Genomic DNA, 12,358 nt, shown 5'->3' on the forward strand with positions numbered 1-12,358 from the left:
CTGCTTATAATCTCCTTTTTTTTTTATTAACTACCCAAATACTTAAATGAGAACACTGGGTAAATGTTAAAAATGTGAAAGGTATAGGCTGCTGGGAACATATCAATTAAGGGATACTTACTCATCCTTGCACCCCTGTAGCAGCTGCGCCACCACTCATAGTCCTCAGTCGATCCCCTGGATCTCCTGTTGTCAGAAATGCCTTCCCAAATGCCTGCAAGTCAGTAACATCTTTGCAGTCATTGACTGGTTGAGTGGTTGTTTCTGTGGAATTGTGATGACAAAATAAGCTGGGAGAACCAGAAAACCAGAGGGTAACAGTGAGTGGTGGCACTATGACTGCGAGGGCAAGGGAATGGGTAAGTATACCTAGATTGTTATGTATGATTGCTTACCTTTACCTGAAATATACTGTTAATGCTTACTGTACTATACAACAATGGTGTATAGGATGAATTTGTACGAACTCTGCGACTTTTTTTTTTACAGTACTAAAAATCGAATTATTAATGCAAGTGAATTTTTTTATATCAGTCAGAAAGTTCAGTTATTAAATATTTTTCACAATTTTTTCTACTTGCTACAACGTAAAAAAGAAAAAACAACAACTAAGAGACATCTTCCAAGTGAGCTTATTGCAGGGGTCTTGATAATGTTAGTGTAATGTTCACAATAAATCCCTATTATCAGACAGGGTGATGTTTCCTAGTCATTGCTTCCTTTTCCCCAGCAGGTCAGTTTTTCTGTTCATTTCAGATCTAAATAAAATGATAAAACATTTGGGGAGAAACACACATCCTAACAGTCCAGCACTGGACGCCATCACTGCAAAGACCTCCACAGCCACCATGGATTTCCCTGTGGTGCTCAGATAAGCCGGGATCATGGCGATCCAGACACTGCAGAACACCAGCATGCTGAAGGTGATGTACTTGGCCTCATTGAAAGTGTCCGGTAATGTCCTCACCATAAAAGCCAGAACACAGCTCACCGCTGCCAGGAACCCCAGATACCCCAACATGGAGTAGAACCAGATATCTGACCCTGCATTACACTGAATGATGATCTTCCCAGGATAAGACTGAGTGTCCAGGTCCTGGAATGGTGGAGATATAGACAACCAGATAACACAGATTATAACCTGAATGGATGAACACAACAACACTATGGTATAGGGCAGCTTCACACCCAGCCATTTCCTCCAGGGGCTTCCAGGCTTGGTGGACTTAAAAGCAACACAAACCATCACAGTCTTGGCGAGAAGTGAAGAGACTGCAACTGAGAAGAAGACTCCAAAACTAGTTTCCCGTAATCTACAAGTGACATCACTGGGACGACCAAGAAACAAGAAGATGGAGAGGAAGCTGAGGATGATGGAGACCAGGAGGAGATAACTCAGGTTCCGATTATTAGCTCTAACAATAGGAGTGTCCCGGTAGGAGATAAATATTCCCAATATGGAGCCGGTCACAAGACATCCGAAGAGCGAGACACAGGAGAATACAGAAGCCATTGTGTCATTGTGGTAAGAGATGAAGTCCAGGACTTTGGGCAGACATCGGTCTCTCTTCTCATTCGGCCATTCATCACTTGGACATTTATTGCAGGTGTCAGAATCTGTAGGAAGATTTCATAACATATTTCTATCAAAAGCATAAACTATCTATCTATCTATCTCTTCCCTTATGATGTCCCATTACCATAACTATTGGTGAAGCCATCTTATGTAATTGGATTATGGGTTAGGAGTTAGTAAGTAAATCATTGCTGTCGGTGTCTAAATATAAGGAGGGATTCAGTAGCTGCCTGTGTTATAGTTCCACAAAGCTTATTATACAGTCATGGCCAAAAATTTTGAGAATGATACAAATATTAATTTTTACAAAGTCTACTGCTTCAGTTTTTAAAATGGCAATTTGCATATACTCCAGAATGTTATAAAGAGTGATCAGCTCAACAGCAATTACTTGCAAAGTCAATATTTGCCTAAAAAATGAACTTTATCCCCCAAAACACATTATAACATTATTGCAGCCCTGCCTTAAAAGCACCTAACATTGTTTCAGTGATTGCTCCATTAACACAGGTGTGGATGTTGATGAGGACAGGGCTGGAGATCAATCTGTCATGATTAAGTAAGAATGACACCACTGGACACATTAAAAAGAGGCTGGTGCTTGGCATCATTGTTTCTCTTCTGTTAACCATGGTTATCTCTAAAGTAACACCTGCAGTCATCATTGCACTGCACAAAAAATGGCCTAACAGGTAAGAGTATTGCAGCTAGAAAGATTGCACCTCAGTCAACAATCTATCGCATCATCAAGAACTTCAAGGAGAGAGGTTCCATTGTTGCCAAAAAGGCTCCAGGGCGCCCAAAAAAGACCAGCAAGCGCCAGGACCGTCTCTTAAGAGTGTTTCAGCTGTGGGATTGGGCTACCAGCAGTGCAGAGCTTGCTCAGGAATGGCAGCAGGCAGGTGTGAGTACATATGCACACACTGTGACACTTGGAGCAAGGCCTGGTCTCAAGGAGGGCAGCAAAGAAGCCACTTCTCTCCAGAAAAAACATCAGGGACAGACTATTATTCTGCAAAAGTTACAGGGAGTGGACTGCTGAGGACTGGGGTAAAGTCATTTTCTCTGATGAATCCCCTTTCCGATTGTTTGGGACATCTGGAAAACAGATCCTGAAGAAGAAGGGTCAACACTGCAAATATTGACTTGCTGCAGTAACTCATTCTGTCAGTATAAGCTTTTGTTACTCATAATATGATTGCAGTTATATTTCTGTATGTGATAAAAACATCTGACAAACACAGATAAAAACCATTGGGCAGCAGATCATGTGAAAATATAAGATTTGTGTCATTCTCAAAACTTTTGGCCATGGCTGTATATTGGTGAGCCGCCTAGACGGAAGACCTGACCATATTCCTATCACAGTGTAACATCATATAGAAGAGGATATAGTGTAATACATTTGGCCTTCCATAAGATTTTTTATACTCTTATATTTAAATTTTACAGCCGCTCTTTGGGCAGAACTTTTGGCATGGTAAAAGAGTCTGGCAGTAATCCCTCAGCAAGATGAACTATGCGATGGGGGAACATAGTCCATATCCAATCAAATAGTTTGTTTAAGACTTGAAGCAACTGAAGAAGAACCATTTGGAGGAGGTGATCGCTGCTAAAGAGGAAATTACTTCTTCTCCCTGCACTGTAGACATTTACTCATTGTGGCCAATCATAGACATGAACAGTGCAGCTGCTTGTGTGTTATAAGTTTCGATGTCAGATCAAATTTTATCTTTGATCATTGCAGAAAGCCAGAGAGATGGAAATGGATGAATAAGAGTGATAATCTTCAATCCCCACCATTATAAGCAGTGCTCTCATATTAACTAGAATCTCACCATTTCTAAGTTTTATTTTCCTTAGTTTTTTTTTTCAGGAAAAAAAAATACATTCTGTACTAGAAGGTAAATTATTATTACATACAGTATTGGTTTTTGTCATATTGAGGAGCCCCCATTGTTCTCATATTTCCATAGCAGTGTATTGGTTATGATTAGGGATGAGCGGATTTAAGGAACTAGCAAAACTAATCACTTGTCAGCCAGCTGCCTTTGAGGTCGATGCCGCTCCTTGCTGCTCCACTCCTGGTGCCGGGAAAAGCTGGATTCAGTCTTACTCAGGGCTGGATCCAGTATTCCAGACATTGAGTGTAAAGGCAGCCAACTAACAAGCCGACCGGCGATACTGGTGAAACATTTAGCTAGTACTGTGCATTTGCTCATTTCCAGTTTTGATCTTCTAGCAATTCTTGATCATCATTGTGCCGTGGCCCGGGTTGCTGGAGCTGATTTTAAAACTGTAGGTAGGTTCTGATGTTTTGGAGGCTATTTGTCAAGGTGGCCAGGAGCAGTAACACCCACCCCTGGACACAGGGTAACCGGACCTTGGTTTGGACTAAGGTGAGGTGTGAGGTGTAGGTTCAGGTGTGGCTCTAGAGATGACAAAGTCCCACTTTGAACAACTTTCAAACTTTACTTAGAAAAGGTCAAAAACAGTGACAAACAGTGCTCAGGTACTTAGTGCAATAGAAGAGTTTGTAGAAGAAGTAAGGTAACAGGTGTCTAGTACTGGAAAAGAGGGCACTCTGCCAGGATGTGGAGAAATGTTGAAAAAGTATCCTCATACTCACATATGGATGAGCCTCAGTTATCTCACCTAACTGCCTTCTGCCTCACAGTGTTGGTTTTCTGTCCTAGCCCTTCCTCCAACGCTTCCTCCAAAGCTGAGGGTCTTGTCAGTAGAGAGCGGCTTTCTGGCACTGTGCTCTACTGCAGGTCCAGTCTTGAGTTATCCGTCCCTTTTTTCTGAGGTGATCGACTGTCCCGTTTTAGCAAGTAACTAAGAATCCCTTGTCTCCAGTTTCCCTAGGGGTCTGGTCTAGCAACTCATGAAGGTTGGGTAGCTAATTGCAGGGACAACTACATACATATCCTGCCTGGCCTGTAGCCAGGCGCTAACTAACTGAAAACTAAAGGGAAGTGGTTATTAGAGAAGGGAAAGTGTCTTTAGCTGAACCTAGTGTTATCTGCAGCTGCGCTGTGAGAGTCTGACATCTAGTGGTTGGAGTAAGGAACAGTGGCCTCCTGTACTATTCTGTGACACTGAGACACTTTAACCAATGTGTAAGAAGAAAGAAGAAAACATGTAGTGGGACACTACAATTGTATTTATCCACCCTGGTAATACTGTACTATTCCTCACACTACTATATACCTGATATATTGGATATCTCTCCCTCGGAGCACAGGACACAGTCATAGCAGCAGGTATGGATGGATTCTCCTGACTTTTTCCGGCTTCCAGGTAGACATGGGTCTGAGCAGCGGGATACTGGGACCTGAATGAAAAGACAAGAAACTTTACAAAATAACAAAGACTGAATGTACATGTGTGATAAATGTAATAGTGACCTAGGAGGGTGTATACTACAGGAAGTGATGTGTCCATTCATATACAGTATATCATCCTGACACCACAATAGGAGTTGGCTGTACCAGGTGTAATTCCAGATGGCGGCTACATGGACAATAATTATTAGATACTGAATGGAAACATTTATACGGGTCACTTTTTCAGCACTAGAGATGAGCAAATTTACAGCTGGATCCAGTCCTTGAAAACTGGGAGAAATTTCTCAGGAATGGATCCAGATTTTTCAGGCACCTGGAGTGGAGCGGCACAGACTTCAAAGGCAAAAGGCTGATAAGTTGACTGCCGAGCTGATAAATCGATTTGCTTCATTTTTACAGCAAATTAGCTCATCTCTACTTAGCACTGTACATCAATCAATCAATCAATCAATCAATCAATCAATCGAGACATGGGAGGGAGGGGCAGGGGAGGCCTGCATGCTGTGGCTCAGCATCACTTCTGTGGCACTTCAGCTTCCAAGAGAAAATGCAATTTTATCATTTTAAAAGGACATCAGCAAAAAAAAAGGAAAAAAAGACAAATTTGGTCAGCTCTCCTAGAACACCATTCACACTAGGCAGGAGCATGCCGCCACGGCTGAAACTGCAAACACAAAAAAACACTGAAAAATGCAACAGATTCAACGCAATAGCAAGACACAGACCCACCACAGACATGAAAATAGTTATGTAATGGTGTAAATTTGTCTTTTTTTCTGTGTTCCAGATGGGGGGAGTGGCTGCCTCTACTCGGTTGTGCACTCCACCTATCCCACCCAGGTGGTGTAATTACTTTTGCCGGTAGAAGACAGATCTTGCATGCCCAGAGCATAGGCGTATTTCATGCCATGGAGAGGCCATAGTACAGTGTAGGGTCCGTAACGTGGTGGGGTAGTTTACACCATTTGCAAATGGTAACCAAGAGCCTCCTTATTTTTGTGAAAGTTTTTAACTATTTTCATGTCTGTAGTGGGTCTGTATCTTGCCATTGCGGTGAACTGTTGCATTTTTCTGTGTTTTTGTGTATCAGCAAAAACAAAGACATCATTTCTTTTATGTCCCTAACCTCTGCCATCTCCATGTGTCTGCAGCTCTTTATCTGGTACGGACCTGGTAGATTCCTTACTACAAAAGAAGAGGTAGGAAATATGGCCTCCATAGGAACATAGCTTTAAAGTGCTACTGTTACTTTGTGGTGTGCCCCCAGATGATGTTGTAGCGATAGGACGGCCGGTCACTTGCTAGATGGAAGTGTGACACCACTACTTTTAGTGGATGGCCGAGATACAACCGGACCTGAAGGCTTTTCTCATCTGATGCCAGTGCCTAGTGGGCACACAGGTGTGATGGCACGCCTGTCTTTAAAGAGTAAGGCTGGTTGTACCCTTCTCCCCTATGGTCGGTATCCGGTTGGGTTGCTGCAGGGTCCCTTGGGATAGTGTAGTCACAGGTGGTCAGAGTGGTGTAATGACCCTCCCGAATAGTGGTAGGACCCACCACCCACAGAAAGAGGAAATGTCCCAAGGTTGCGGTGGAAATACTGTGCAGGTGGTAGTGAATAATCACAGACTCAGTTGCTAACGTTGTAAGGCTATGTTCACACTGCGTACAAATCCGTACGCATTTCTTACGGCGCCGTATGGGCGTAAGTTACAGCCTTCCGGCCGGAAATGATGGTCTGGTTAATTTCTTACGGCACCGTATACGATCCCGGCGTACATTCGTACCAAGTGTGAACTGTGCAGCCGGGATCGTATACTTTGCATTGTACGCTAACTACGTAAGTTTCCGGCCGCATATTCACAGAACGCACTACGGACGGAAGCTTACGTAGTGTGAACCTAGCCTAAAGGTGCAGCAGGTAATACAACGAATGTTGAGATACACTTGATGCAGTTCCAATAAATACACGAACATAGAACCACCAGATCTGTGTGATAAGTGCTAAGTAGGATGTAGGAGAGTTGATAAGGTTGTACTGAAGTAGTAGAGAGGAGAGTGCCGTGAGAGTCTCAACTCAAGTAGTAATGGGCTCTGCCAGGAAGTTGGAGTGCATAGAAGAATACTTGTGGAAGAAGAAGAAGAAACAACAACCTGTGCCTGTGTATTGACCTTTCCTATAGTCTTCACACCATCTTATGTCAACTAGCTTTGGCAGAACTTATCTTATAAGTAACCAACTTATCTTTAGATTAAAAGGGAGACTCTGCCTATTCTCCCTCTTAAAGCGCTGTAACATCACACTCGGCCATGGACAAGGTTGGCACTGTTTCAGAATAAAAAGCAGAGGTCTCACTATAATCTCATCCAAAACCCTGAACATTCAAAATAAACTGGAAAGTGATAAAAATGGGTTCCCTGTAGATTTCTCAGCAGTTGATTTTACTTTTCAAGAGCGCTTAACGTTACACCGCACTGACTGCCGGGGGTCTGAGCAACTGTAAAATTGTAACCAGTTTATTGGTCATTTGCATAATATATAATATGTCATGGGGGAGAAAAAAATCTCAGAATCTCTTCAAATAATTTTGAAGCAAAAGCATTCCAACATTATCATCACATAAACTGACACAACAGATGTGAAATATTAGGCCATGTCCTTAAAGTGTACCTGTCATTTGAAAAACCTTTGGCCTGTCATGGAGACATGTCAACATTTTATATCGGTCTCTATGACACGTCAAAAGTTTTTTAAAATGACAGTAAGACTTTAAAGAGTTTTAACAAATGTATAATGTAACACATCTAACCTCACGTGTATGTTTCCAGGTTATAGACTGGGGATTCATGTAAAGCTTCTGACCACTGACATCCCAGGGGGTATAATTTCCTTTATCCACCTTTCGTACATCCATATATTTGGTCTTATTTATAAATACCCAGTTTATTATCTTATATGGATGTGCAGCTTCTCCTTGCTCATTGAAGTAATATGAAGAGGCCATTGGATCCAGTGGAGACTTCATCCTCTGTAGGTAGCGCTGTAACCTCCGTGTATATTGTAGAAGTCCAGGGATAGAATTTTCTTGATATTTGTCTTTTATATATAAGAACATTTCATGTAGAGATTTTCCCAGGATTTCTACTGCGTGATAGACTCTTGTAGAGACCCCGGAGGAGAGGTAATTCCTCAGACTTGGCTTAGTGTGAAAATGAGTCTCTTTATTCCATTCATTTGTTATATTCCTGAAAATAAAGGAATCTTTATCTCCATTTCCTGCTATTAAATCTAATTCTGTCCATAACTTCTCAGCATTGTATATATTGGGGAATTTCCTGTAATTTTTCATAAAATCTTCCTCTCCCAGAAAAGGTTGTGAGGAAAAGTCCACGGCTAGACTCCCATTCATTTCTGGATATTGGTTTTCTGATACAATGCCATTAAAAGCCCAAGATGGTGGAAGGATGAAAGTTTTGCTTAGAAATATAGCTTCATAATTAAGTAATAAACCAACTATATGATCGGTGTAGGTGCCGCATATTATAATGACACTGACTTGTGGACTCTGTAACATCTGTGATATCCGCTCATTATCCTCCTTATTCTCCTCTGTAAGTTTTATAATGTAAGCGGCACAGATCCCGTCCTCTCTCATGTACTTTGTCAGTATCTGCAGCTCATTCTCTCCGGCATCATTATCCGATACTAAAATCCCAACCCAGGTCCAGCCAAAGTGCTTCACCAGTTTGGTTATTACCATATTGTGGACGTGGTGACTCTGGACGGTGCGGAAAACATGTGGATAGAGACGTCTATCAGATAGTGAGTGGTCGGTGGCTCCATAGCTGATCTGCAAAACGCAGAAGGAAACAGAACATTAATCGAGCCGCACTAAAACAGCTAACCAATTGCAGCTGAAATACTAGGACTATTGGGGGGTCTTTTTCTTTTTTTAAATCAGATAATTTTTATTAACATACATAGTAACATAGTAAATAAGGTTGAAAGAAGACAAGAGTCCATCAGGTCCAACCTAGGAAAATCCCACTGTGTTGATCCAAGAAGGCGAAAAACTCCTATGGGGCAGAAGACAACCTCCCCACCACAGGGAGAACCCCCCCACCCCCACCCCCCGACTGCAATGGCAACCAGAACAATCCCCGGATCAACGTATCACCAGAAATCTAATGCCCATAACTTGTAATATTATATTGTTCAAGAAAAGCATCCAGTCCTCCCTTGAACTTATTTAATGAATCGGCCATGACAGCATCATGTGGCAGAGAGTTCCACAGTCTTACCGCTCGTACAGTAAAGAACCCGCGTCGATGCTGATGATGAAATCTTCTTTCCTCTAGACGTAGAGGATGCCCCATTGTTACAGACCTAGGAGTAAAAAGACCACTACAAAGATCTATGTACTGTCCATTCATATATTTGTACATTGTGATCAGATCACCCCTAAGACGTCTTTTTTCTAGCGTAAATAACCCCAAGCTTGATAACCTGTCCTGGTACTGTAACCCACCCATTCCCTTAATGACCTTTGTGGCCCTCCTCTGCACCCGCTCCAGTTCACCTATGTCCTTCTTATATACCGGTGCCCAAAACTGTACACAGTATTCCATATGTGGTCTGACTAGTGATTTATAAAGAGGCAAAACTATGTTCTCATCTTTAGCATCTATACCTCTTTTGATGCATCCCATTATTTTATTAGCCTTGCCAGCTGCTGCCTGGCACTGATCACTAAAGTTGAGTTTACTGTCCACCAATACCCCCAGGTCCTTTTCGGAAGTAGTTTTACCCAGTGTTTTATTATTTAGCACATAACTGTACTTATTATTTCTATGGCCCAAATGCATAACCTTACATTTGTCCACATTAAACTTCATTTGCCATTTCACCGCCCAAGCCTCTAGCTTCTCCAAATCCCTCTGTAATATGATATTATCCTGCTCTGTACTGATTACATTACCCAGTTTAGTATCATCTGCAAAAATGGAGATTCTACTCTGTAGCCCTTCTACAAGATCATTAATAAAAATATTAAAAAGAAGTGGACCCAACACTGACCCCTGTGGTACCCCACTAGTAACTAAAACCCAATCTGAATATTTTCCATCAATGACCACCCTCTGTTTTCTATCACACAACCAGTTACTTACCCATTTGCATACGTTTTCCCCAAGTCCCAGCATCCTCATTTTGTAGACCAACCTTTCATGCGGCACAGTATCAAATGCCTTTGAAAAGTCCAGATACACAACATCCACAGCCTCCCCCAGGTCCAGTCTATAACTTACCTCTTCATAGAAGCCGATCAGATTAGTCTGACAAGACCGATCCCTCATAAATCCATGCTGGTGCTGAGTCATAAGATTATTTTCATTAAGATACTCCAGTATAGCATCTCTTACAATCCCCTCAAATACTTTACCTACTATAGATGTTAGACTTACGGGCCTGTAGTTTCCAGGATCATTCCTTGACCCCTTCTTGAATATTGGTACCACATTAGCTATGCGCCAGTCCTGTGGAACAATTCCTGTCGTAATAGAATCTTTAAATATTAGGAATAACGGTCTGTCTAACAAAGTATTTAATTCTTGCAAAACTCTAGGATGGATACCTTCTGGGCCCGGTGACTTATGGATTTTAATGTTTTTAAGGTGTTTCCCCACTCACTTCTTGTTGTGTTAGGCAGGTGAGATTTATGGGAGGATTAACATTATCCCTAGTTATGTCGTCTGTTATGGGATTCTCCTCTGTGAATACAGTAGAGAAGAATGTATTTAGTAGATTGGCCTTTTCCTCCTCCCCCTCCACCATTACACCCAGATTATTTTTAAGGGGACCAACATTTTCGGTTTAAAGTCTTTTGTTATTTATATAGGTGAAGAACATTTTGGGATTCCTGTTACTTTCTGTGGCAATCCTTCTTTCTGTTGCTATTTTTGCTTCTTTTATTTGCGTTTTACACATTCTATTCTTCTGTCTATAGTTGCTCAATGCTTTCCCACTACCTTCTTGTTTTAGTAGTCTGAATGCTTGTTTCTTATCATTTATTGCTCCCCTTACAGCTGAAGTTACCACATTGGATTTCTCTTATTTCTACTACGTTTATTCCCGTATGGTATGTTTCGTTCACACGATTTACCCAGGATGCTCTTAAATATGTCCCATTTTTCTTGTGTACTTTTATTTCTGAAGGCATTGTCCCAGTCTATGTTCCCAAGGTCCTCTCTTAGTTTTTGGAAATTAGCCTTCCTGAAATTTAATGTTTTTGTAGCCCCTCTACTAATAATTTTATTGAAGGATAATTGAAAACTTACTATGTTATGGTCACTATTACCTAGGTGACCCCCCACCTCTATTTTTGATATTCTGTCGGGCCTATTGGTTAAGATCAGGTCCAGAAGAGCCCCCCCTCTTGTTGGTTCCTCTACTAGTTGGGAAAGGTAATTATCTTTTACTATTTCCAAAAACCCGCTTCCCTTCCTGGAGTTGCAGGTTTCTGCCTTCCAGTTGATATTTGGGTAGTTAAAGTCCCCCATAATAATGACTTCATCCTTTTACAAGAGAAAAAAAAACCAAAACACTCAAAGACAGTGCCAAAAAAGAAGAAAAGAAAACAAACAAACAAACAAACCAAGATCATGTATTTCCCTACGCAGGGGGCATCTGCAAGAACAGGAACCGGCATACATGGGACAGTGTATGCATCAGTACAATAAGTCTAAACATTACGTTGGCATTGTATTATAATCCCTGAGAAGGAGTAAAGTTAAAATAAAACCATTTTGTCATACCGCAGCGTCTAGTGCCTTTGTGGGGAAAATCTATTTATCCAACTACGCATTACAGATTTCTATGCATATTAGTTAACGGCATTGTGAGGGGGGAGCGAGCAGCATTTCAATAACGCTCTTGACGGGAGGCCCGAGGTATCTACCAATCTCCCCCATATTTTCTCAAATTTTTTAGTGCATTTCCTTTTAATATATACTGCACGCTCCATTCTTAGGGTGTTGTTCATTTTGTGCATATACTCTTGTACAGGGGGATGTTTTTCAGCGAAAATCACAAACAAAATGTGTATTTTCCAGTTGTAAAAAAAGTTTCTCAGATGGGTTATTAATTTCTCATTAGTGGATGCAGCATATACGAGGGGTTACTGATAAGTCTTCCGCTTTACCCAGAAAGAAGATGAAACTTTACATTTATTCCACATACTCTCAAATGATGTTAACACACTTCCTACATCAGTATTCCAAGCTCTGTAAGCTTTGCAAAAAGAGGGATTTTGGTTGTGTTGAAAACCAGTCATCCGTAGCAGCCATGGCAGCAGACATGGTGTGAAATTTGTTACTGAGGTGTTTCTTCAGGTTTGGAAACAGATAATAGTCAGAGGGAGCTAGATCTGGTGAG

The 12,358-nt window shown here is 41.5% G+C and overlaps 1 protein-coding gene across 1 annotated transcript; it reads right to left on the reverse strand.

The window, feature by feature from the left end:
- Positions 1-709: 709 nt before the first annotated feature.
- LOC138796419 (vomeronasal type-2 receptor 26-like) lies at positions 710-11,633 on the reverse strand. Its single transcript, XM_069976019.1, has 5 exons — positions 11,580-11,633; positions 11,377-11,499; positions 7,737-8,777; positions 4,790-4,913; positions 710-1,617 (listed from the first exon to the last, which is right to left on the reverse strand). The coding sequence occupies exons 1-5, from the start codon at positions 11,631-11,633 to the stop codon at positions 710-712; spliced, it is 2,250 nt and encodes a 749-aa protein (XP_069832120.1).
- Between the last annotated feature and the right edge of the window lie 725 nt (positions 11,634-12,358).

Source organism: Dendropsophus ebraccatus, chromosome 7 (assembly GCF_027789765.1).
Source record: "Dendropsophus ebraccatus isolate aDenEbr1 chromosome 7, aDenEbr1.pat, whole genome shotgun sequence".
Lineage (NCBI taxonomy): Eukaryota > Metazoa > Chordata > Amphibia > Anura > Hylidae > Dendropsophus > Dendropsophus ebraccatus.